Here is a 26986-nt window from a genome sequence, read left to right on the forward strand (position 1 = left end):
TTTAGTTTATTTTTCAGAATGGCAAAAAGCAGGATTACTACATGCCATCCAGAAGCAGAAAATCTGACTAGGAAAAAGAATGAATAATTGTTTCCACTAACTTTTGATTTAATTCTATTTTCTCAAAACTGTAATTTTATGTTAATAATGATGAATGACAAGAATTCAAAAATTTTATATTTCCATCTTCTTCATGGGTTCTCTGATGGAAGGCAAGTTCTCAGCAAACAATAATTAAGTGCCATGATTTACTTTACTGCGGTGGGGCGAGGAGGCAGATCCAAGTACCCCCCAGTCGCCCTCCACATTACCTATCAAAATATCACATTGTTCATTGATCTTAAACCTGACTGGCAAACCAAGCACTTGCTCTGCCAGAACAAGAAACTTTAAGATGAAGCTGAAGTTAATTCTGGATGTATCAAATTGGCTGCTGTACATCATAGGATTACCCACATGATAACTTACTTTTTCACTCATGAATTATTGTCCATTTGCAAGGAGGTAACTTTTGTATCAAAGCAATCACTGAAACAAAACAGACGGTTACCCATCACAGCTTCAACAGTACCTAAGAAATAAACAGTAAACCTTACCATACTGAGATCGTTGCCAAGCCAATGTGGAGCAAAGCAGTGCAAGACTTTTTCCACTCCCAGTTGGACTCTCTAACAGACAGTGCTTTTGGCAGTTCAAACCTCGAACAATCTGAGCAAAAACAAATCAAATCAACTGGGCTTCTGCCTTACTACAGTTAGTCACAACATCAAGAACAAAAAAGTAAAGAACAGTGAGGGCACTGTATTTTAGATTGTAGTACTAAGTTAGCATTAAAGAATACCTACTAAGCTTTTGAGCTAGACATCCAACTAATGCAGAAACAAATCCCCAATTGAAGCAAATGAAAACTATACACCCACAAGTAGGGTGCCTGTTAGCCAGATACAGAATACAAACATTCTTCCTTTAGGATGATGCGGAGATGCCGCTGTTGGACTGGAATGGGCACAATAAGAAGTCTCACATCACCTGGTTGAAGTCCAACATGTTTATTCGTAATCACAAGCTTTCGGAGTGCTGCCCCTTCATCAGGTGACTCACCGATGAAGGAGCAGCACTCCAAAAGCTTGTGATTCCTTTAAGGTAACATACCACATAAAATTTGCAAACATTAGATTGGCGAATTAATATTTAAGAACCCTCGAATGTGCACAGTGGATCTGTTGGAATCTAAAAAGGTAATAACATTTTGTTTACCAGAGCAAACCAGCTGTAATTCTTGCTTATAGACTTTCCATTGCTTGCCCAATTGGTGACCAGGCTGGCTGATTGATTTTTAATAATGCCGTGAACTTGTGTGCCCAAGTATCAGATTACCAACTGTGTTATGCAGGGTTCATGTGACTGACAATTTCCACCACCAATATGTTACCTGAGAGTCACCCTTGCCCATCTATCCCCTGGCCATTCCATAGAATAACCACAAACTGGTCACCATTCATTCAATTGTGTGTTCAATTACCTGAATATATGAAAACAATACTTACTGAATTCATCATAGCAAGCTGAGATGGGTATGCCTTGCATGGAAAAAGAATTTTCACGCCACCAATAGTGTATTCAGAGGCTGATGATGCCATTTTAATGAGTCAATCGTGGTACACATGAAGAAAGCAAAGACTTAGCGTTTCAATCTGTAAAGGAGATTTATAACATGTTTATCTGAACTCATTCCATTTTCAGTACCACTCAAAAGGACACTCATTTAAACTCAAAACTGCAGGGATTCAGGTTAACTCTTCAGAACTGAAAAGAAACTGACTAAGTACTCACTTTAAGAGCTATGAGTGTGGGCACCTGGTGTTTTCTGGGTTCAGTTTTGGGACTATGCTGATTCTAATTTAGACAAATGAAATGGATTCTGCCATGCAATGCCATGTGAACAAATATCAGATGATAAACCAAGAGGTCACTAGAATCAGAACAGGGGCTCAGAAATTAACACAATGAGTTGGACAAAATATATATGTGGAAAGAATGGCAGATGAAGTTTTATGGAGAAAGTACAAAGTACTGCACATGCAAGTAAAAAGGCAACATGAGCGGTGGTGAATAGCTGATGAGTGAAAGAGACCTAGTGGACCTAGCAACAATGCTTAACATGCCAGTCAAACCAGAATAACAATTAACAAAGGAACGTGAAACTGCATTGTGTTGGAGGCAGAGAACACCAATAAAACTGACACTACCTCCTCTCTCCAATGTCACTGCTCCAAATCATGAGAAAAAAAATTGAGGAATTACAGCATGGAAAGAAGGCAACTAAAAATTACTTCATAGAATTATATTGGTTGATAAGAAAAGGTAAAGCTGGGTTATTATTTTAAATTTTGGAAGAAAAATAAGTGTAGAAACATTCAAAGTAGTAAAAAGATAAAATTTAGGGCTATCTTAGAAAATGCTTCTAAACAAAGTGTGATCTGCAGAATAGACATTCAGACACATTAACGGAGCTGAAAATCGTGGGCTCATTCAAGAATTTGGGATCTTTAAAAAAAGGATAAACTTAGATGGACCTAAGCAAAATGATCATGTGTGATCACAGTGAAAGATGTACAAGTCTGTGTGGCACAACAAACAATACTGATATAGTCCCTCATGCAAACACAGAGTATCGAGATGCCTATTAATCAACTTTGCATGCCTAAATTATAAACTAAGCTAATAAATAATTCTGAGACATCTGCTGACATTGCAAAGCCCTTCAGACTGAATGCTTGACATTAAATAAATACAGTAACTATAACTTTAATTCTAAGTTATATTTAGTTAGGTTAGAAACTGTGTTGACAGAAATCAATCTGCTTTTCCATTTACATTTTTTCTTTATTCTTTCATGGGATGTGACATCACTGACAGCATTTGCGGCCCATCCCTAATTATCACTGGCTTGCCCATTTCAGAGGGCAGTGAAGTGTCAATCACATTGCTGCAGGTCTGCAGATTGGCACCTTGAACATAAGAGATTAATGTAGTACAAAAAGTGCGTAGAGATTTTTTTTAAGAGATGGAGGATGTTCCAAACAGCAAGATTCAGACAACTTTACACTATGCCAACAATAATGGCAGGAACTATGCATTAAAAGGTAAACACAGTGAGAAGACTGACAACACCAGATTTAAGTCCAACCAATTTATTTGATAGTAAACTCACAAGCTTTCGGTGTTTGTCCTTTTGTCAGGTGAATGGAGAGTTCTCTATTCTCCCCATTCACCTGATGAAGGGACAAACCCTGAAAGCTTGTGAGTTTACTATCAAATAAATTGGTTGGACTTAAACCTGGTGTTGTCAGTCTTCTTACTGTGTTTACCCCAGTCCAACGCCAGCATCTCCACATCATGACTGCTATTAAAAGGTAAAGACAGGGATATAAAGCAATGACTGCAAACAGTTGCAACAATTGAATGACACAAAGCTATGGAAGAATTCATAGATACAAATAGAAGAGTCTTGAAAATTATGAAGAGGTTTGATTGCTTAGACAGAGAGATGTTTCCATTTGTGAGGAGTCCAAAGCTCAAAGTACAAATAGTTACTAATGTAGTTCGATGGTGAATTCAGGAGAAAATCCATTACTTAAAGTATGGTTAGAATGTGTACTACCACAGGATGCAAGTTACAGAAAATACCACAGATGCGCTGAAGGGAAGCTAAATGAGCACATCTAAGAAGCGAAAGGAGATAAATGATACTTTGAGGTGAAGTAGGGGTGAGAGAAGGCTCACGTGGAATATAAACAACATATGGCCTATTTCTGGGTTTAAACCCCATACAATGGGTCTCAATGCGATCGGTGAGGGTAAATGGGTCTTTTTAGAGTTCAGGAATGGTGGGGAGATGGCAGGAAGGGAGTGGAAACTAGAGCAGATGACAATTTCAGTGGCAGAAAACAAATATTTTTGTAAATTCATTGCGCTTCATAACAATGGTGAAAGGCTCAACGTGCTTCTAACGAGCTTCATTTTTCACAATTATCTTACTCACAATTCTCCAGTACGCATTTTTTTTTACTTCACGCAATCAGACAACATCACTTGGCGCCTTGGGCTCGAGCATCGCGCATGCGCTGGACATAAATCCCGACTGTCAATGGGTCAACCTGCAGGCCAATCAGCAAAGCGGCTCGAAATTCAGCAGCCAATCGATGGACGGAGAACCCAAGATCATTTTCCGCCAATCGGCGCGGGCTATTTGTGTCAATCTGCGATCAGTGATTGGTCAGCAATGGACCAGTGAGCGCCGAGAGAAAGCGTGATGAGCCAATTGAAAAGTTTCTCGCTTCAAACCCAATCAGCATAGGGGTAAGGGGACGCGGAAGCCAATGAATGAATGGATGGTGGCGGCCTCTCGCCGGCAGTTGCTATGGTTACCCCGGCACGACCCACAATCCCATGTGGTTGGTTGGTCCGGTGGTTCGAGCGGAATTGCTTGTTGGTTTCCGTCAGAAGCCCTTGGAGGAGCTGAGGGAGAAACCAATTTCGGAAAACAAAAATTTATCGTATTCCTCCTCTCTTCGAGTGTTCTGAAATTGTGGAATCATCCGAGGTTGTTTAAATAAACTTCAGTTTGATAATTTTGCCAGTTGGGAAGTTAAAATTGAGCAATCGGAGCAGATGGCGAGGCCGCAGAACAGGATACGTTCCTCGGCCAACAGGGTTACGCGACTCCGGGGACTAAGTTAGAGCTAGGCCCCGTTCATCAATTTTATTTCGTTTTTTAAAATAGAGAAGGACGTTTTTGGTTCCTTAAAAGGTGCGTAATTTAATTGCAATTAACCGGTGAATATTTTTTATTATGATCCAGTGAGGTATAGAGGCAATTTTCTAAAAGTTTTCCTGTGTTAGATAATTTAAAAATCTTGCATTATTTGTCATCGAAATAATGCACTTTGCGACAAATAGGGATGTTAATTTCTGCCCTCCGTTTTAAATTATTGTGTATCATATTCTGTTTAAGAATTATATGCAACAAGGTTGAAATAGTGAAGTTAAATTCGGAGGTTTATAACTTTAAACCGACTTCTACAGCGCATCACTACAAGTATGCTAACATACAGAAAGCCCTTATTGAAGCAACATGTTTCCTTCGACTTGTCCAGAACTTTAGTTGTCAGTTCCTTGTATTTGTTTTCACAATGACATTAGGATAAATCATAGAATCCCTACAGTGCAGAAGGAGGCCATTTGGCCCACTGAGTCTGCCCCAGTTTTGCAAAAGGGCATCTATCCCTGTAACCTCATGGATTTACCCCACTAATCCCCCTAACCTATGAATCTTTGGACACTAAGGAGAAATTTAGCATGGTCAAGCCACCTAGTCTGCACATCTTTGGACTGTGGGAAGAAACTGGAGCACCTGGAGGAAACCCATGCAGACACTGGGTGAATGTGCAAACCACACACACACACACACACACACACACAAGTCCCTCAACCCGAGGGAGGGGCAAAAATGCTGGCCAGCCAGTGATGCCCAAGTCCCACAAATTAATTTTTTTAAAAAGCTGCTGCATTTAAGATCCACACCACGGAATCCTGCAATAACATCACATCAGGGCAAGTTTGCATATTCTTCCTATTCCTATTCCTTTTCCTCTTGGTTATTGTTTTCTCCTGAAGAAGACAATGATGGTTGCAGACTTCGACATTCCCTGGTCAAGCTAACTCTCCGTCAAGAACAACACCATCAACTAACGGACCTGGATTTCGCTGGTGATATCACCTTGTTTGCATCTGCTACAACACATGACCACAAGTCTTGACAATAGTAGTACAAGATTGGTCCACATATCAGCTGCGAGAAGATCATGACAGTGCTGACTGGATGGCAGCAAGCCCTGCCCTATCTGTAGAGCACTAGAGCTCCAAGGATGTTGCCCACTTTCTTTACCAAGGAAATAACATTTCCATGGAAGGTGATACAGAGATCAATGTCCACACAAGAATTGCAAAGCAGAGTTCGTCTTCCAACAGCTCCGGAAGGTGTGGGCAGCAAATATCACCGACTTATTGTAGTGTCAACCTGAGCTATGCCAGTGATCTATGGAATAAACCAGCGAAGGTGTCATGTAAATTGGATGTCTTTCAGCAGCACTGGCTGTGTAAAATCTTGGACATCACATGGAGAGGCAGCTTGACCAGAGAAGCAGTACGACAGAGGACTGTTGGGTCTCTGTATGACATGGTGACAGAGAGGCAGCTGAGGCTGGCAGGACATGCATCCTACCTGAGTGACGATTGAGTGAACACCATCAGATGGAAGAAGAAGATGGGCCAGTCAAAGAAGGCAAAATAAGTTTAAGAAGGACCTCCCCAAGAGTTAAACAACATCTGATCTGGAGCAAAACAGATGCAATGGACCAAAGCTAATGACAGATTCTTACTGCCCATTCCTGTTGCCCATTGTCCAACATGGGACCAAGTGTAAGGAAATAATAAAGCTACTGCTTCCCCTGATTGATTCAATTGCAAATAACTCTTATTTTCCTTTTAGGTGCCTTTGTCAAAGATGGCAGAGTTTTCATGCCTGCAGTTTGTAAGTTCCTTTGCATTTGAGGCAATGCAGAAGGTGGATGTGGTAAAACTTGCAGCTCTGAGTGATCCAGAACTGAGACTACTCTTGCCTTGCCTGGTGAGAATGGCACTTTGTGCCCCAGCTGATCAGAGTGAGGCCTGGGCTCAAGACAAAAAACTTATCCTGCGCCTCCTGTCTGGAGTTGAAGCTGTCAACTCTATTGTGGCATTATTATCAGTGGATTTTCATGCATTGGAACAGGATGCTACCAAAGAACAACAGCTGAGGTATTTATTATACACCCTAAGTTTACATAAGTATCATGTAATCGTTGATTTATCTCAATTCCTCAGCCCACATTGATAAATGCACTACTCATTGTGAGCAAAAGATGAAATGTCAGATCAATGCTGCAATTGTAACTTGGTAGAATTGGTAGAACTCATGCCTCTAAATACAAAAGTCGTGGGTTGAATACCTACTGCAAAATCTTGACCACACAATCAAGCTTACTGTCAAGTGCAATACCAAAGGAGTGCTGCACTGTCAGAGTGCTGTCTTTATTTTGTGAAATGAAACCAAGGCCTTCTCTACCCCTTTGGGAAATGTTTGAGATCCTATGGCACTTTTCCTCCCCAGTAGGATGGCCAATGTTTATCCTTCAACCAATGTTGAAATTAGCCTCACTAACACAGATTATTTGATTACTATCTCATTGTGGTTTGTAAAACTTTGTGTACAAATAGTTGCTGTGTTTCCTACTTTGTAATACTGACTACGTTGCAAAAAAATACTTTGGGATACCACAAAGTGGCAAAATGTTTCGCACAAATGAAGTTTATTTCTTGCTTTAATTATTCCACCGTTTCTTGTATTTGAAGAATGTTCCTCAAAAGTTGTCCTTTCTTTGACAGGCACAAGTTAGGTGGAGCAAATGGGGAGAGTATCCTGGTATCACAGCTGCAACATGGCTTGGCTTTGGAGTTTGAACATAGTGACTCACCTCGTCGCCTCAGACTAGCACTCAGCGAACTGCTGGTGATTATGAACAAGGTAATGGAGGAGGGCCTGAATGAATCTGGTAGAAGCTTCCCAGGCCGTGGAATTTCAATATTCAGGTTCAGATATGCTCATACCTGACCTTGGAACAGATTGAAGTTTCTCTCACCTGATCTCCACGTTTTGTGAAGTTACCATAAAAGAGGAATGAGAGCCAGTGGATAACGAGCAGATCCCAAGCCAGAAGCTCAATCAAAAATAATGGGAAGAGCCACATTCATAATGAAGCCAATGTTTGAATTTGGAGATGGGTGGGGGAGTAGTAGAAAGTGGTACTGCTGCAGTCACCCATGATGCTGTACATAGGAATTGTGAGACAGGAAAATATTAGAGTATCTAACTTGCTGTCTTTCATCCTGGTGGGCATAAGATACAACAATAAGAGTTCTTAATGTGTCGCAGCCATCAATCTCTGCCAATTAGCCTACAACAGACCCAGATATTGTGAAGAACTTTTGGAAAAGACCCTTGTGCCTCCCTACTAGATCAGCACATGCCATGTCTTGGATCTATAATAATCATACACTGTTTAATCTTTGCATTTTCTGAATGGGTGGGATGGAAGGGGGTTGTGGTGGAGACAGGCACAAAAGAATTTGTGTTGGGGGGGCGACATGGTGGGAGTTAGGAGAGGCATGGAAGGTGAAGAAACAATAAATTGAGGGTCTGCCTACCTGTTAAGGTGGATACAAAATTCTACATAAATGCATATTCCTTCTTTTCTAATGGCCTGTTACAACAATGTCAAATCTCCTGTTGAATGCCTTCCTTTTGAGATATCCCCAGTGCTATAAATTGGCCATGGCCACATAGAGGTGGGATGTGCATTTGCATCCTCTCCCCATGTAGAATTTTTGGGAAGAATTTCTGCTGCTCTGTGAACATTGCCATGAAATTTTTAATAATCCACCTAATTTATTGGAACAGCAACACCCTCCCCCCACCCCCGCCAATTCCCAAGCATACTTTAAAGTCTATGTTTCATCTACAGAGAGGTGAAAAAATATCTGAGTTACTTCAAAATCTTGCCAGCTAAAAGCAGCTGAGAACTGATATCAAGTCTGGAGCCTGAATTTTCAGGTGGGGAAGGCATTTGGAAAAAAAACAGAGGAATAAGGAAATGGAGAAATTCATTTATGAAATTTTAATGAACTTTTTTTGTGTGTATATGTGTTAAAGGTGTCTGATTCAAATGGAGATTTTTTTATCAAGTCTTCAGAATTGTTTGAGAGCCCGGTATACTTGGATGAAGTTGCAGATGTGCTGTGTATCCTTCAAGCAGGTACTTTTTTTTTAGTTTTAAGTAGCATGTGTTTGAAGTATAGATTTGGACAAGATATAGATTAGTCACAACAGCAGCACTGGAGTGTTTCCCACTAAAACTGATAAGCAAAAATATTAAATAGTGGCTGATGAGCTAACTAATCTGATTGCAGAAACCAGTCTGCAGATGGTGGAGACCATCCAGTGCCAAAGAATTGAAAATAACTCATCAATTTGGGCAAATTAAATTTCCTGCTTATCCTAACTTACTTGAGACCATTATACAATTTGACTTTGGTGTTTTAACTTTAACCCTTAGTATAGCCCACTATACTCAATATTGTTGATGTATATATAATTCGTATGGTGCTTTATGTCCCCCACCCCGCAGAACTGCCATCACTGTTGCCAATTACTGAAGTAGCTGAGGCTTTGTTACATGTGCGGAATGGATCCTGGTTCATGTGTTTGTTAGTAGCCAACGTCCCTGACAGCTTCAGTGAAGGTAACAGTCTTCATTTAACTCCATTACTGATGTAATGAGCAGATTGAGGAAATCCATGGGCCAGGAGTAGAATGATATATCGAGATTTTATTCTTTCCAGTTTATGTTCGTTCTTGCCAAGATCATTCACTTGGGTATTGGGGTAGAGAGAGACTATCACATTATTAGTAGTCCCATGATGCCATCTCCAAAGGGTGCAGAGTGATGAGCTAGATGATTGCACCACCTCTTAATGAATTGCTATTGTCATAGAGAAGCTCCACATGAGATTCATTGTTTTTATTTGGAAGAGAAGTATTTCACAAATTAACAGGTACAGCAAGCAGTTAGGAAAGTAAACAGCATATTGGCCTTTATTGTAAGGGCCTTGGAGTACTGGCATTAAGAATGCTTGCTAAAATGTACAGTCATTTGGTGAGATCACATCTGGAGTAGTGTGTGCAGTTTTGGTCTCCATATTTAAGGAAGGATATAGTTGCATTATGGGCCATACAGCCACAGTTCATTTTCCAACACAAAAGAGGTCCTTCTGCCCAATGTGTCTGCGTCAGCTGGCAAGCACCTATCTATTCTACTCCCGTTTTCCAACACTTAGTCCGTAGCTTTTATGCTATGGCATTTCAAGTGCTCATCTAAATGCTTCATGAATGTTGAGTGCTCCCACCTTTACCATCCTTTTGAGGAATGAGTTCCAGCTTCCCACCAAAAGGGTAAAAATGTTTTTCCTCGATCCTCTCTAAATATCCTGCTCCTTGTCTTAAATCTATGCTATTGATCGCTCTACGGAAGTTTCTTCCTATCTACCATATCTACATTCCTCATAATTTTATACATCTCAATCAGGTTCTACCTCAGCCTTCTGTGCTCTACATAAAACAACCCCAGCCTTGAGCCCAGGCAATATGCTGGTGAATCTTTTGTGCACCCTTTCTAGTGAAATCACATCCTTCCTAAAGTGTGGCAACCAGAATTGCACACAGTACTCTGGCTGAGGCCTAATGAGTGTTTTGTACAGCTCCGTCATAACCTTGGATTGGCCTATGATCAGAAGCTCAGTATACCCTGGAGGCTAGAAGAATGATACGTGATCTAATTGAAACAGGCAAGATTCTGGAAAGGTATGATGGCATAGACACAGAGGTTGTTTCAACTACTAGGAAATCTAAAATACAGATGGATTTGTTAGGGACCAGACCAGAAACTTGAGGTACATTATGAAGTTAGTCTAGACCCCAACTTTTTTGATTTTGGCATTAGGTTAACATAAGATGGTTCACTGCAGGTATGATTCAATTGACCCACTAAGAAGCTCTGTTAAAACAAACTTTATTTAACAACACAGTTAAAGTATAACAATAAGTAGCATAGAGTTTACTAATTGAAATATTAAACATGACAAGGTATAATTCTTAACAGCTAGCTATTTTTATAGTTCCAATGTAAGCAATATCCCAACAGACATTAATCCCTCTTCAGAATAAGTTAGCAGAAAAATAGATATGCTCACGTGTGTGCTACGTTTCCAGCCTTTTAACCCCCAGATAGATATAGAAAGACACCTGTCTTCTGACTCTTATACAGCAGCCTCCTGAGAGAGAGAGACTTAATTCCTGGCAGATCCCAGTCTCCAATTCCAGAAAGAGGAAGAGAGATACTTCTGTCTTAACAATTCCAAGCAGGAACTGAGCTTATTTCCCTGTGTAAGGCTAATTCCACCCATTCACAAGATTTTTCCTGTCAATCAACCTGATCAAGCCCAACTCTGAAAAACCCCCAGGGGAAAACACGAAAATAACAGATACATTAGTCCAAATTAAAACAAATGTTCTAGCAATTAGGAGCAGTTATGCTTTTGCAGTATTAACAGGAGTTGCCGGTTACGAACAAAGTGGCACTGCCAAATAGAACTGATTGCTAAAAAGTCCTGCACAAGAAACATAAGTACATTTCATAGAATCCCTACAGTACAGAAGGAGGCCATTTGGCCCTTCGAATCAGTATCAACGACAATCCCACACAAGTCCTATCCCCATAACCCTGTGTATTTAACCTCCTACCTCCCTTGGCACTAAGGGGCAATTTAGCATAGTCAATGCACCTACCACATCTTTGGACTGTGGAAGGAAACTGGAGCACCCTGAGGAAACTCATGCAGACACAGGGAAACGGTGTGAACTCCATAGACAGTGACCCAAGCTGGGAATTGAACCCGGGTCCCTGGTGCTGTGAAGCAATAACTGTACTGCTGTGTCACCCACCTTTCTTAAAGGCATAGTATCATCACACACAGTCTCCGGGATAAGAGGATGATCATTTGGGACTGAGATAAGGAGAAATATCTTCACTCAATGGTTTGTCATTGCTTAGAATTCCCTGCCTCCTAGGGTTGTAGATGCTTCGTCGCTGACTATATCGGAGGCACAGGGAGACAGGGTTTTGATGTCTCAGGAAGCCGAGGGTAATGGGGAACTGGCAGAAAAGTAGTATGAGATCCCAAGGGCAGGCATGATCCTATTAAATGGTGTAGGTTCAAATACAGTGTACTCCTACTCCTATTTCTTGTGTTTCCCTCTTCTATCAAGTCCACCTGGTAGCTGGTTATATGGCGGAAAATGTCTAGGAGTTAGTTATCTATACATCTGCTTGATCAAAGGTGGTAGTTGCCTCTGGGAATGTTCACACAATTGAAGAAAAATATTAGAATGTAACTAGAGTAATGCAAAATATAACTTTTGATTTTCACCAAGTTGTGATTTGCCATATAAGAGTACTGTGGGTTTGTGTGTAACTCAGCCCTTTGCTGTTCAGTTTGCAGGGGCTTAATAAAAAACGGTGAGCGGCAGGATGAGGAGAGTGTTGGGGGCCGACGCAGAACTGAGGCACTTCGACAGCTGTGCAAAATGAATCCTTCCCAAGCCTTAAATGTTCGGGCCATGGTGGTAAGAGATGATTTTGCACTTTGTAGACAGTGCAGAGGTGCTATCAGAAACACAGTAACACATCATTTCAAGAGATTGCGATAACTCAAGTGCCCACTGCTCCTTGGCATTGCTTTTCTGTGGTTATTTTCAATTGGTACCTACTTGACCAACATGCAGCAAAGTAACAGTTCATTCATCTTAATTTAAAAGCAAGTCAATTTTCATTCACATTCATCTGCCGAGTACTCCTCTGAGGATTGTGGTGGTAGTCCTTAAAGAGGATATGATTTATTTGCTGAGTGGTGTTGCTGTTGAGCTTTCTTGGCAATGCTGCAAATACACTGAAATGATTTTTTATCTTTGTGTTTTCTCTGTCATAATGAAAACCTTACCTTTTTGTAGCCAATACATCTTATGTTTGAATTCAATACAATTTACGAAAGCTATCAGAGCTGACGTTGTGCATGCGAGTTTCAGTGTCTCGTTTTCTTTAGAAGAACTAAATAAAGCCAGTTCCTTTTAGGTCAGATAACTCGGATAAAAGGCAACAGTATCATTTTGAGAATGCGGATTGAGAGTTATGTAGAGTCTAGAGTTTCAACTGGGTTGCATTGGTAATTCATCCAAAATTGAACAAACCAGCACAAAAGATCAAAGAATTTTAAGGGCAAATTACCTCCTGTGGGAATAGTTAGTTACACAATCTTAAAATTACTCTAGAAATTACTCTCAAATTATTCTAAAACTGACTTCACCTGGCTAAATTAATCACCAAACCAGGCTTGCACTAATTGTCCACATTTGCCACACTTCAAGAGGCTTTTAAACTTAAGCTTTTGTTTTTGGTGCAAAGACAAATAGGCGCTTTGAGAAACTGGGATCTTTGCACCAATATAACGAGTAAATCATCTTGTTATTTTCCATTAGTAAAATCAGTTTGTTCAGGTGATTCTTATTTTTTTGTGATGAACCCATTTTCAGTTGTCTTAATAAACTTCAGGTTGCCACTCTTAAATCATATCAAGGAATATTTTTAATGCTAATTTTTAAATTGCGTTCTGTGCTGCTATCGTTCAAAGCTTCTATGAAAATGATGCCCAACTATGCGGGTTCTTGGGAAGATTATTGCAATCAAGATGAAAATTGGTTTGAACAAAAATTAACTTTGCAAAACTTGAGTTTAGAATAAAATTTGCATCCTGATTGTAGATTGCACCCAAAACAGAAGAATTTTGTTTTTAAATATTGCAAGGAAAGTGGAGATAGGAATTTGGTTCTGACTAAGTAGGGAATCGTGATGTGGAGATGCCAGCATTGGAATGGGATAAACACAGTAAGAGTCATCAGGTTAAAGTCTAACAGGTTTATTTGGTAGTAAACACCACAAGCTTTCGGAACGCTGTTCCTTCGTCAGGTGAGTGGGGAGTTCTGATCACAAACAGGGTATATAAAGACACACGCAGTTTACAGAATACTGATTAGACTGCAAATCTTTACAGCTAATCAAGTCTTAAAGGTGCAGACAATGTGAGTGGAGGTTGCATTAAGTATAGGTTAAAGAGATGTGTATTGTCTGCAGACAAAGAACAACCCAGCACGGGGAACAGGCCCTTCGGCCCAACGAGCCCGCGCATCTTCCTACACCTACCCTGTGTGTATGTGAGTGGAACCCCTAATGTAGCCAGATTCAGGGGAGAGTAGTGTCAATTTGGTACACCAATCAGCCTAAGAGCACATCTTTGGGGTGTGGGAGGAAACCGGAGCGCCCGGAGGAAACCCACGCAACCACAGGGAGAATGCGCAAACTCCCACAGACACAGGCCCAAACCCATGTATCTGCACAGCTAGCAGTGATAGTCACTGAGCTGTTGCGGTGCCCGTCTGCTGGTCCAGGATTAAGCACACACAACGACACGAAGTACTAGGCCACTCCCGGAACCTCCAAGAGCAGCCCACGCACGACCCACCGTGTGCATGCCCCTCGTTTGACAACAAGGTGGACCGACCCTGTGGAATAAAAAGACAAAACATCAACATGTAATACTACATTTCCGGTGTCGTCCCGAGGCTCTGACCCTATTTAATACCCTCTACTATAACATAGAACATTACAGCGCATTATAGGCCCTTCGGCCCTTGATTTTGCACCGACCTGTGAAAACCAATCTAAAGCCCATCTAACCTACACTATTCCAATATCATCCATATGTTTATCCGGTGACCATTTAAATGCTCTTAATGTTGAAATGGGAAAAGGCTATTTTTGCACCATTGTTATATGGAAATGCCAATAACCATGCAACTGGATACACATCACTGGATAAAATTAATTTCTGATTATGTAGGTATATTTGGATAGAAAATGAAGACTAGATAGCAAATTCTAACAACAGTTCAGTCATATGATTCTGCTCAGTCAGAAATAAATTGATAGCTATAATGTTTTATGTTGATCAATTGCCACCCTCCATCCTTCCTTCGCTCATGTGTCTATCTAAGTAAACCTTAAACAAGTCCAACGTGCCTGCCTCCACCACCCTACTCGGTAGCACGTTCCATACCCCCACGACCCTCTGCGTGAAAACCTTCCTCTCATATCCAAATTATACTTCTCCCCCCTCACCCTTAGATCGTGACCTCTCGTAATTGTTCCCAATCTAGGGAAAAGCCTACCACTGTTGACACTATCTATTCCCTTCAGTATTTCATATACCTCTATCATACCCCCCCTTAATCTCCGTCTTTCTAAGGAGAAGAGCCCCAGTTTCTCCAACCTTTCCTCGTAACTCAGTCCTTCCATGCCAGGCAACATCCTGGTAAACCTCCTCTGCACCCTCTCCAGGGTCTCCACGTCCTTCCGGTACTAAGGTGACCAGAACTGGACGCAGTACTCCAAATGCGGTCTAACCAACGTTCTGTACAACTGAAGCATTAGACGGCAGCTCTTATACTCTATACCCCTTCCTATAAAGGCTAGCGTTCCATAAACTTTCTTCACAACCTTCTCTACCTGTGTCGACACCTTCAGAGACTTGTGCATCTGCACTCCCAGGTCCCTCTGTATCTCTATACTCTTAATCGGTCTACCTTTTATCACATAACTCCTCCCTGCATTATTCCTTCCAAAATGCATCACCTCGCATTTGTCAGGATTAAAGTCCATCTGCCATCTATCTGCCCAATATACCAACCTATCTATATCCTTCTGTGTCACCTGACAGTCCTCCTCGGTATCTGCCAATCCTGCCATCTTGGTGTCATCTGCAAACTTGCTGATCACACCCCGTACGCCCTCTTCCAAATCATTTATATATACTACAAAGAGGAGAGGTCCCAGTACTGAGCCCTGCAGCACACCACTGGTGACTGGCCTCCAGCCAGAAAAGGTCCCCTCAACAACTACTCTCTGTCTCCTATTGCCCAGCCAGTTTTCAATCCACCTAGCTACCTGTCCTTGTATCCCATGTGCCTTAACCTTTTCTACCAGCCTACTGTGAGGGACTTTGTCAAACGCGTTACTGAAATCCATATAGATGACATCAACAGCTCGCCCATCATCAACCATTTTTGTCACCTCCTCGAAGAATTCCACCAGATTCGTAAGACAGGACTGTAAGTGCAAGTTCGGGCAAGTCGTGGGCGTTGTAGATAGTGTGACATGAACCCAAGATCCCGGTTGAGGCCGTCCTCGTGTGCGGAACTTGGCTATCAGTTTCTGCTCAGCGACTGTACACTGTTGTATGTCATGAAGGCCGCCTTGGAGAATGTTTACCCAAAGATCAGAGGCCGAATGCCTGTGACTGCTGAAGTGTTCGCCAAGAGGAAGGGAATAGCCTTGCCTGGTGATTGTCTAGCAGTATTCATTCACCCGTTGTTGTAACATCCACATGGTCTCCCCAATGTACCATGCTTCAGGACGTGCTTTCCTGCAGCATATCAGGTAGACAACGTTGGCCGAGTTGCAAGAGTATGTCCCATGTACCTGGTGGGTGGTGTTCTCACGTGAGATGATGGCATCCATGTCGATGATACAGCATGCCTTGCAGAGGTTGCTGTGGCAGGGTTCTCCCCACTCCTCACTTACCTGATGAAGGAACAGCGTTCCGAAAGCTAGTGTTTCCTACCAAATAAATCTGTTGGACTTTAACCTGGTGTTGTGAGACTTACTAAGTAGGGAATCAATGGGAGAGGAGAGTGCCTAATTGTAGAATGATTGTTGTGGATGGAGTGGGATGAATGGTCTTTTCTGATCCTGGATTTCCTGTTTTTGGTATTGTGTAACAGGTGGAGGAGTGCCACCTCCCAGGTCTTGGAGTAGCTCTGACCCTGGATCAGTGCAAGAATGATGGCTCTGAAGACACAGTGACTGACTTGGTCTCCTTTGTTAGTGGCTTATTACTAGGAACTAATGCGAAAGTCAGAACCTGGTTTGGAATGTTCATCCGCAATGGGCAGCAGGTAAGAAGTAAGGTTACAGTGATGAATTGGTCTCATCCCATTGATTTGGAATATAAATTTACAGTGTAATGGGCACGCCATCATAGAATCTTATAGTGCAGAAGGAAACCGCACCCAAGAACAGCTTCAACCGGGATCTTGGGTTCATGTCACATATCTGTAACCCCCATGACTTGCCTGAACATGCAACATCTCACTTATTGTCCTGTCTGCAGACAATACACACCTCTTTAACCTATACACTCACATTGTCTCCACACCATCATAGAATCTTATAGTGCAGAAGGAAACCATTTGGCCCATCAAGTTTACACCGACCACAATCCCATCCAGGCCCTATCCCCATAACCCCCATGCATTTACCCTACTAATCCCCATGACACAAAGAGGCAATTTAGCGTGGCCAATCCAACTAACCCCACATCTTTGGACTGTGAGAGGAAACCCATGCAGGACGAGGAGAATGTGCAAACGCCACACAGTGACCGAATGCAGGTCCCTGGCACTGTGAGGTAGCAGTGCTAACCACTGTGCCATCATGCCACCCTGACAGGTCTATTGTTTACTCTGCACTGTGTAGAAATTAGATTCCTCTCCCTTCCTTTTCACTTTATTTAGAGAAATATTGGAGACTGACGAGGGATTTATACTCAGACAGCTCTATATGCCACATACTTATGCCATGTGCTAATGCCACAGTGCCAACTTGTTTAAAGGGAAGCAATGTTATCTTATTACGTCAGATAAATTCCTTCTTGGTGTCCTGATAACCAATAACAACCTGCTTTTATGTAGCACCTTAATAAATGTTCCAAGATGCTTAGCACACAGAGTGAATTGAACTGACTGAAGATTGGCACCTGTGATGCTGGGAACCTCAGCAGGAGACCGAGATGGATTACACAATCATCGCTTCTGGCTGAAGATGAGTGCAAATTCTTTAGTCCTGTCTTTTGCACTGACTTGCTGGGTTTGCCACAATCCAGGATAGGGATTTATATGGAGTTTCCTCGTCGTTTAATTGTCCAGCAGCATTTGTGACTGGATGTAACAGGATAGCGATGTTTTGGCCTAACCTGTTGTGGGATTCCTTGGCTCTGTAGAATGCTGCTTCCGGTGTTTAACATGCATGTTGTCCTGTGTTGTAGCCTGAACAGTTGATATCTCATCTTTAGGTATGCCTGGTGCTGCTGCTGGCATGCTCTTCTGCATTCCTCATTGAGCAAAGGTTGACCGTTTGGCCTCACAGTAATAGTGAGGGATATGCAGAACCATGAGATTACTTTGTAGATGAAATGCAATTCTCCTACTAATGGCCCACAGTGCCTTGATGCCCCAGATTTGAGCTGGTATATCTGTTCTGAAACAATCACATTTTAGTATTGTAATAGTGCCGTGATACAACTTGGAGACTGCAGTGGTCACTCCTCTGCCAAACAAAGGAACATGCCCTTTGACTTACCAATATGCAGTTTCTATCCCTCTGTTCACCTCCCATTATGTGTCTATCAAGATACACCAAAATCGTTGCTAACATGCCTGCTTCCACCAACCCTACTGACAATGTGTTCAGGTACCCACCACCCTCTGTGTGAAAAAATTTCCCTACGTATCTCCCTCAAACTTACCACATCTCACCTTAAATCTGTGCCCTCTTGTAGTCGACCTTTCCACCCAGGGAAAAAGCCTCTGACAATCCACTCCATCTATGCCTCTCATAATGTTGTACACCTCTCACAGGTCACCTCTCAACCTCCGTCTTTTAAGTGAAAACAACCTGAGTTTATCCAACCTCTCAACATGCCTAAAACTCTCCAGACCAGATAACATCCTAGTAAACTTTGCACACTCTCCAAAGCATCCACGACCTTCTGGTAGTGTGGCGTTCAGAACCGCACACAGTATTTGAAATGCAGCCTAACTAAAGTTTTGTACAGCTGTAACATTACTTACCAACTTTTATACTCAGTGCCCTGGCTGATGAAGACAAGCATGCTGTATGTCTTCTTGACCACCTTTATCCACCAGTATTGCCACTTTCAGGGATCTGTGGGTCTGTACACCCAGAGCCCTCTTTATGTTAAGGCTCCTAAATGTTCTGTCATTTACTGTATAATTCACATCTGAATTTGGTCTTCCAAAATGCATCACGTTACATTTATCTGCATTAAACTCCCAACTGCCATTTCTCTGCCCAAGCCTGCAATCTAACTATATCCTATTGTATCCTTTGACAATCCTTGTCACTATTAGCAACTTCCATTAATTTCTGTGTCTTCAGCAAATTTACTAATCAGCGCTAATACGGTTATGGACACTTGTATCTGGAGCCACTTACAGGACAGACTGGGTAATGGTGGCATATTTCCTTCTCTGAAGGACATTAGTGAACGAACACAGAACAAAAATAAAATATAAAAGTGTGCAAAGCATAGGGATGCAACATTGAACTTCTGACTCTCAAAGAATCCTGAATTTTGAACTCATCATTTGTATTCATCATTTTGATTCTTTAAGTTAAAATTGGTAATAAGCTGAAGAGTATTTCATATCATTGGAAGTGACTATTTGACCTCTTGACAAACTAAAAAGCTCCATAGTGCATGGTATTTCTTAGGAAGAGGAAGTGTTTTTTTAGCTTCTCTATACCATTAGTAAACCACTGCTGGTTTCATGATCATTATTACTCACTATCAGATATATCTCTCTATCAGATATAATAATTGAATTTAAACTCTCCCAGTAGTTGTGGTGGGATTTGAACTTGTATCTGAAACATTAGTCCAGGCCTCTGGATTACTATTCCAGTAACACCATCACTTTGCTACCATTCCTGTCTTGTATGGGATAGTGCAAGAACGCATAAGTGAGGTAGAAGATTAGCCACATTCTTATTGAATTTTGGAGCTGGTTAAATTGCCTTCTGTTGCTCTTATTTTCTTATGTGCTTGGGTTGTAAAGATGTTACGTGACAAACGCTTAGTTACTAACCTGCTAGTTTATTCCTCAGCTCTTTAAAATCTATTTGAGGACCAATTGTAATTCTCAAGATGTTTGTTTCGCAGAGGAAGCGGGAACGCAGCAGCTCTGTGCTGTGGCAGATGAGGCGACAGCTATTGCTGGAACTAATGGCAATTCTCCCGACAGTTAGTAGTGGTCGCATTGGTGAGGATACAGCAGACACCGACATGGAACCTAACATATCTGTGTACTCTGCACTGAAGGAGGAAAATGTGGTGAAGGCTAGCGCAATGCTGCGACTCTACTGTGCGCTCATGGGAATCGCTGGACTCAAGTACGGGCTGTGATAATACATAAAAAGCTTCTGGGCAGGGATTATTGTTGAAGGGATATTGTATGTGTCTGCCATAACTTACTGAATTATTAAAGAAGGGAACCAGAAGACAGGGTAAAGATGCAAATTCACATTTTACCACTTTTGCAGGTAAATAATTCACAAGTCACACAAACTTAAACTTAAATAGCAACATATATTTTAACCCTTTTTTTCATAGATTGATTATTGCAGAAGATCATTTAGTCTGTTATTGGAATCTGAAAAATCTATAGTTACATTTGCTGTACGTCTAATTACTTCAGCAATGGGATTTGCCCTCTTATCACTGGTATGATATATATGTATGAAAATGTATACAAAATGGCTCTAGCAATGTTGCAACTTCAAACTTTGTCTACAACATTCAGCAGTTGTCTATTTGGGATTGTGGTGTGGGTAATCAAGTTTGTCGGCTCTCGGGTGAAAAGGAGTTTTGTTGTCACACTTGGCTGATCACTTCTGCTAGAAGTCCAGTCTTACCAAGTGTGTAATCAGTAGCACCTTTGTTTTCGGCAGTATAGAATTGTAATGCTCTGTGTGATATTGTCATCTAGGCCAACTGATGAAGAAGCTGAGCAGCTTTTACAGCTAATGACAAGCCGCCCACCAGCAACTCCAGCTGGCGTACGCTTTGTGTCCCTGTCCTTCTGCATGCTGCTGGCATTCCCCAGTTTAGTCAGGTAAGTCAGAGGCCTACAGTTGGTTACAAAAGATAGCCTAAACCATATATATTTTATCTTTTCGTTTATGGTGACATTTCAATCCCTTGAATTCATATAATAACTTATTTGCTTTCTTCAACTACAAACTGACAAGTTAATGAATAAAATGTTCCACTGAGTAGCAGATAAGAAGCATGCTGCTGAAATCATGCAACAAAATAATGGTTTACCTGTCACTTGTTTTCATTTATAAAGTAACCTGATTGGGGGCAAAAATAAACATAGTTCTTCATAAACACCTTATTCCTGTGGGGGTAAGCTATTGTTCAAGGTGAGCTAATGTATTCAGTTAAATATAAAGGAAAGGGCCCTTAATCAAAGAAACAGCAGCCAGGGAGACAAAACAGGAAAAAAAAGTTGGCACAAGAAATATGATCCAGATTGGAAGATGCAGGGAGTGTGGATACTGGGAATTCTGCCTGGAGGGACTCTGAACACTGTAAGATGGGACATGTTCAGCTGAACAAGACAATGAAGAACATCCAACAGGAGCAATCCAACAAATACAAATTGACTACCAATGCAACATTGCGCCATGTGCAACATTGCAATCCATCATGAAACTAGCACAGTATGATAGCTAGAAAGCATACAATGCATACAAATTCGGACCTGTCACTGATAGAAGACGTCACCCACCCACCCAGCAAATGCCTCATCTCAAGGTGACCAGTCTGGACCAGTGTGCCTGAGCCAGGCAATTCTACAAAGGACCGGTGGCACAGCACCAACATGCAAAGCCCAGAATCATCATCTGGTTGATGATTCCATGTGGGAAATCCCAGGCTTCAACCTTCTGTACGGCATGTGGGTCAAACTGAACAGGTGTCTCACTGGAATTGGACCCTGTCCCATCAACCACTTCCCCTGGTGACCATGATCACCCCTGTGAAACTGCTGAAGTGCAAACCATGGTGCATTAAATCGACAAGTGCCCCGGTGCTTCAGTGGCAGCCTCACTGCCCTACAGCAGGCTGATGAGACTGCCAACTGGCGGAAGAATTTCAAATTTGTCATCTAGCTGTTCATCAGTGCATAAGTACAGGATTGAACTGCATGGTGAAATAATTGCCTGGTTCATATAAAGCAAATAATCTCTTCAGCGTGGTACTTCACTAAGCTGCCAAAGGGAGGGCAAATCAATCTCAAATGAATTCCAGTTGCCTGATCGCAGCATGATGTGAACTACAGGCTGAGAATAGGTTGCTTTTCTGGTTAAAGTATGATGTGTGGACCAGGAACCCAATAGAGATAGGTCTAAGAACAAAATGCTTTGCAGAAGCTTGGATCCATTAGGAAGTTAGAATGCTGTAAAGATTTCAAAAAACACACACACATTCCACAGCGAGTAGGGAGCAAAATTCGGTTATTTTATCGTGGGAGGCTGTGGCATAGTGGTACTGTCACTAGACTAATAACCTAAATACCCAAGATAATACTCTGAAGACCCAGATATGAATCCCTGCATGGCAGTTGATGGAATTTGAATTCACTGAAAATCTGGAATTAAAAATCTATTTCCTCATTGTCAACGTTTGTCATAAGAACCATCTACTTTGCTAATGTCCTTTAAGGAAGGAAATCTGCCATCCTGAACTGGTCTGGCCAACATGTAACTTCAGACCCACAGCAATGTGGTTTACACTGAAATTCCTCTGAAATGGCCTAGCAAGCCATTCAGCTCAAGGGCATTCAGAGATGGGCAACAAATGTTGACCTTGCCAGTGATTTCCACATTCCATGAAAGAACTGTTTAAAAAAAATCACAGCCAAGCTAAGCACAGAAGAACATAAACCAGAGGAAGTGTCGTGCACAGGCCACCAAGTGATTGGATTGGAGTATCACTGACTGATGTATGGGCTGGGTCAACCGTTCATGTTCTTTATGCAGAGCCCAAGAGTTCTCATTCTATGACTAGGCCAAACAGAAACTCTGCCCCCAAAAAGATTTGCAGATGTGGTTACGTCTATGTGAGATGGACGGCCGCAGGTACAAAATGGCTGAATGGTTCCTTCTCCAGAACTGAATAAATGAGCAAGTAGCATCTGCTTCTCATAGCTTAGGCAAGGCTAGTGTGAAAATTGGGAGGGGAACTTGCAGGTGATGGTATTCTTATGCACGTGCTGCTCATGTCCTTTTAGGTGGTAGAACTTGCAGGTTTAAAAAGGTGCTGTCGATGAAATCTTGGTGAATTGTGCAGTGTATTTTGTGTGTGTACAGTGATGGAGGGAATAAATTTTGATGATGATGGATGGGATGTCAATCAAGCGGGCTGCTTTGTCCTAGGTTGTGTCGAGTTTTTTGAGTGTTGGAGCCGCACTCATCCAGAGAAGTGGAGGCTATTCTGTCATATGCCTGATTTGTGTCTTGTAGATGCAGGACAGGCTTTGGGGAGTCAGGAGGTGACTGCGAGTGACTGTGTCAGGTTAATGCTTGTCTAGTCTGTAGGCCAGCTCAGCCAATTTTGGCCCATGACCCCAAATGTTGAAAAGGAGGGCTGATGGGGCTTAGTGTGCCTAGATCAAAGCAGGTGGTCTTCCAATTTCATTTTTTTTCTTTCTTTAGTTTATTCATTCACATGAAGTGAGCTTACTGGCAAAGGTCAGTGTCTCTTTGCAATACTTTTACCACCTTTGAGAATGTGATGGGAAGTTGCCTCCTTGAAGCTGCAGTCTGTGCAGTGAAGGTACTCCCATAGGGCTCATGGAGAGAAAGTTCCAACATGCCAGCGATTTCCACACAATGGATGGTGTGGTGTGATTTGGAGGGGAGCTTGCAGTTACTGGTGTTCCCATATGCCTGCTGCCCTTGCTTTTCAAGACAGTCGGTCTGGAAGATGTTGTCAGAGAAGTTACTATAGTGCATCCTATAGATTCCTAGACAACTCTCCTCCCTCATGCTGCACTGCAATAAATTTGTGTTGATCAGCTTCTGCCAACCTAAAAAGCATTACACTTGTTTTAGAAAAGTAATTCATTGTTGGGAGTGTTTGAGATGTTTCGACTGAATAAGTCTTGCATAAATATAACATTATTAAATGACCAATGATGTGTGGCAAGGAATAACTTCAGTAGCACAGGAAAAAACAGAAAATGTTAATTGTGCAGGTTTGATCCCTACATTCAGAGCTTAATATTTCAGTTAATTGTGTTTGCAGCACACCTGAACAAGAGCAAATGACTGTGATGTGGTTAAGCTGGATGATTAGAGAGGAGGCATATTTTGAGAGGTGAGATTCAATGTTGAGTACGTGCTTTCTGTGGTATTTCTACCTTTCATTTTAAAATCAGGTTTTGGGTTAGATTTTTCAACTGGTGTAAAGTTGACCGGGAATGGCTGGTGTATTGGGTTTTCCCCAAGCTATTACATAGCACACTTCCAAATAGCCAATTCAAGCAACTTCAACTTGGCCTGGGAGTAGCCTTCTAGCTCATATTGTATCAAATCTGTCGAACATGCAATGGGGAATGATGAAAAACTGAATAGGAAAATACTTCAGTGAAGTGATTTTTGTTTTATCTGCCTGAGCTAGGTTCAGCAATAGGTCATATGTTCAAAGTTTACCCACAGTGTTGATATGAAGTGAAGTAACAGTGTTTTCTCATGTAATTTCAAGCACCACAGGGGTATCGGCTTCATTTGGTGAGATGCTGCTGTTGGTTGCAATGTACTTCCATAGCAATCAACTCAATGCCATCATTGACTTGGTCTGTTCCACACTGGGTATGAAGGTAAGTCTGACCCCCATCCTTTTTTATTGCATTAGTTCACAGGATTTGAGAAAACTAAAGCAGTTAGCCATAAGTATTTTAATTTGTTTCAGGGGATGTTTAATCACACGTTCTCATTCTTCAATTAGGGCTGCCCATCATTTGTAAGTGATCTGATCTATGCGGCAGCTAAAACTGTCTTAGTCACGAGTGCACATGCAACATACAAACAGGGGCCAAAGATCCCTACCAATGTGTTCGACTGTAATATTGGAGCAGATGTTGAAATTCGGCAGTGCTGTGGTTGTTAATATCAAGAATTTCTAGCTGTTTGTGATGAATATTGAACAAGTAGAATACAGAAGAATGAAAAACGTTTGGTATGTTTTTATGCTAAATTGAATCTGGCAGGAAGGAAGCAGAAGTGATATTTTAGGACATGACAATAATGTGCTGCCATCAAATGGTAAAAACTCAAGATGTGCTTGGGAGTTTCCTTGTTGCAAGTTCTTGATTGAGCTTGTCCCATTGTGATGAAAAATTGAGGGGGGTTGGGTGGGGGTTGGGGTGTGTGTGTGTGTGTGTGTGTGTGTGTGTGAGTGAATTTTCCTCTCCTCTCCTGAAGAATAGAAGGACCAGCTGAAGGATGAATTGGGCCATTGAGTCTACTTCTTCATCCCTTTGAGGCTGTTATTACAAAGTAGTCAATACAGAAGCAGAGGTATTCTCTCTGAGGTCTGAAGGATGGTTTGACATTAAGAAAGCTAATAAGTACCTATTGGAGCAGAGCATCTGTGGAGTGGCAATCATCAGATTGTCATTCCGCTCCTGTATATTTACTTTAGTCTGGACCGGCACATTTCTTGCCTGGACCTCTGCCCCATATATGGTGCGAAATGCAAAGTGCAGTAACTCCAGAAACCTTCCAACGCATGACAGGAACATCAAGAGAAGTGAAGCCATGTCCTTTTTTTTGCAGTACTTAAAATGAATAATGCCTCTTTTTGGGAAAATCGATTCCTTTGACCCAGAGGCAGAACACTGGGTTCAGTATATTGAAAGACTCCGCTATTTCTTCCCTGCTAATGAAATTACAGGCGAGGATGAGCAAAAAGTCTTCCTGCTTACAGTATGTGCCCCCCAGATGTGTAATCTCATTAGAAATTTAACATCCCCAGAAACTCTACTAAGTCTTTAACCACCTTATAACATTGGTAAAGGATCATGGTAATCCACACTGTCTTTCAACATGAGGTGTTGAGCTTAAATCTGTTGTAAGGCACCCAGGGAGACAATTGCAACATAGAGGGCAAGACTAAGAAAATCGGCAGAGCCATGCAAATTTGGACCATTGCTAAGTGACGTGCTGCGAGACAGAAGGTTTGCGCCGTAAATAACATAAACATATGGAAAAGGCTGCTGGCAGAGGATAAGATTTCCTTGGAGAAAGACACAGAAATTTAACAGGCAATCGAGATTGCGGAGAGATACCCTCTCAAGTTACAGTACATACATACAGACATGGTGAATTAGCTATGGTGCAAAATCTTTGCAAATTGAGCACGCAGGAGAGACAGCAGAGTTCACCAAAAAAGAAAACAGGTCAAAAACCCCAGAAATTCTGATAAAGATTATAGGTGTGGGGGAAAAAAGGAAAAAATGTAAATTGAAGGATTTTACCTGTTTGGCTGCATTCAGAGAGGCTACATCTGAATCAACAGAGTGCACTTGATTTAAACAAAAAAAAAGACCTGGACGTCTGTGCATAATTTAGAGCATGATTCCCAAGTGAAATCTGAGATATATCAATTGAATAATCTCAAGAGGAGTGTATTGGATCCTATTATAATAGTACCACTGGTGAACAGATGGCCACTAAGCATGGAGGTTGATACCGGTCCTTCTGTTACCATTCTAGGGGACAACATTTAAATACTTTAAGACGAAGTTGGATCCCTAAAGTTAAGTAATACAAGAGCAAAATTGGCCACATGTACCAGGGAAACGCTAAAAATTTTGGGAACTACTTCCATGCCAGTGACTTAGCACCAATCTAAACATGTACCAATCATTGTCACAAAAGATCAAGGACCTAGTCTCATATCTCATCAAAGAAAACTAAGTTGGCTAGACATTTTCAGTGTAACTGATGATAGTTTACATGAAGTTTTTTAAAAAAACCCCAAAGTTTTTCAAATTGAATTTGGGGAGTCAAGATTAAAATCCATATTAATTCAGATGCTACCCCAAAATTTTTTAGAGCTTGCCCAGTACCACGCAGTACTATAACGTTGATGCAGAACTTGACATTTGGACCCATACTGAAATTTGACAGGACTGTCTGCATTTGTGGGGACTATAAATTGACTCATCAGTTAAGCAGCCAGGTTGGACAGATATCCAATTCCAAAAATTGAGAATCTTTATGGGAAGGTA

At 41.5% G+C, this 26986-nt stretch overlaps 2 protein-coding genes across 4 annotated transcripts in view; one reads left to right on the forward strand and one right to left on the reverse strand.

Annotated features, from left to right (window-relative positions):
* Positions 1-4119, reverse strand: part of brip1 (BRCA1 interacting helicase 1) — a 222200-nt gene extending 218081 nt beyond the window's left edge. For both annotated transcript variants that reach the window (XM_080210671.1, XM_080210670.1), the window contains exons 1-3: positions 4046-4119; positions 1548-1694; positions 597-708 (exon numbers count right to left, since the gene is read on the reverse strand). In XM_080210671.1, coding sequence (XP_080066797.1) covers positions 597-708; positions 1548-1640 — 205 coding nt within the window. In that variant the 5' untranslated portion in view covers positions 1641-1694; positions 4046-4119. The remainder of the gene's footprint in view (positions 1-596; positions 709-1547; positions 1695-4045) is intronic.
* Positions 4120-4478: 359 nt separating this feature from the next.
* Positions 4479-26986, forward strand: part of ints2 (integrator complex subunit 2) — a 56887-nt gene continuing 34379 nt past the window's right edge. For both annotated transcript variants that reach the window (XM_080210932.1, XM_080210933.1), the window contains exons 1-11: positions 4479-4813; positions 6554-6861; positions 7489-7627; positions 8813-8915; positions 9288-9401; positions 12210-12340; positions 16607-16780; positions 19846-20075; positions 20672-20797; positions 23998-24069; positions 24457-24571. In XM_080210932.1, the coding sequence (XP_080067058.1) occupies positions 6569-6861; positions 7489-7627; positions 8813-8915; positions 9288-9401; positions 12210-12340; positions 16607-16780; positions 19846-20075; positions 20672-20797; positions 23998-24069; positions 24457-24571 (1497 nt within the window). In that variant the 5' untranslated portion in view covers positions 4479-4813; positions 6554-6568. The remainder of the gene's footprint in view (positions 4814-6553; positions 6862-7488; positions 7628-8812; positions 8916-9287; positions 9402-12209; positions 12341-16606; positions 16781-19845; positions 20076-20671; positions 20798-23997; positions 24070-24456; positions 24572-26986) is intronic.

Source organism: Carcharhinus amblyrhynchos, chromosome 23 (assembly GCF_965287045.1).
Source record: "Carcharhinus amblyrhynchos chromosome 23, sCarAmb.v2.hapA, whole genome shotgun sequence".
In the NCBI taxonomy this organism is placed as follows: Eukaryota; Metazoa; Chordata; class Chondrichthyes; order Carcharhiniformes; family Carcharhinidae; genus Carcharhinus; species Carcharhinus amblyrhynchos.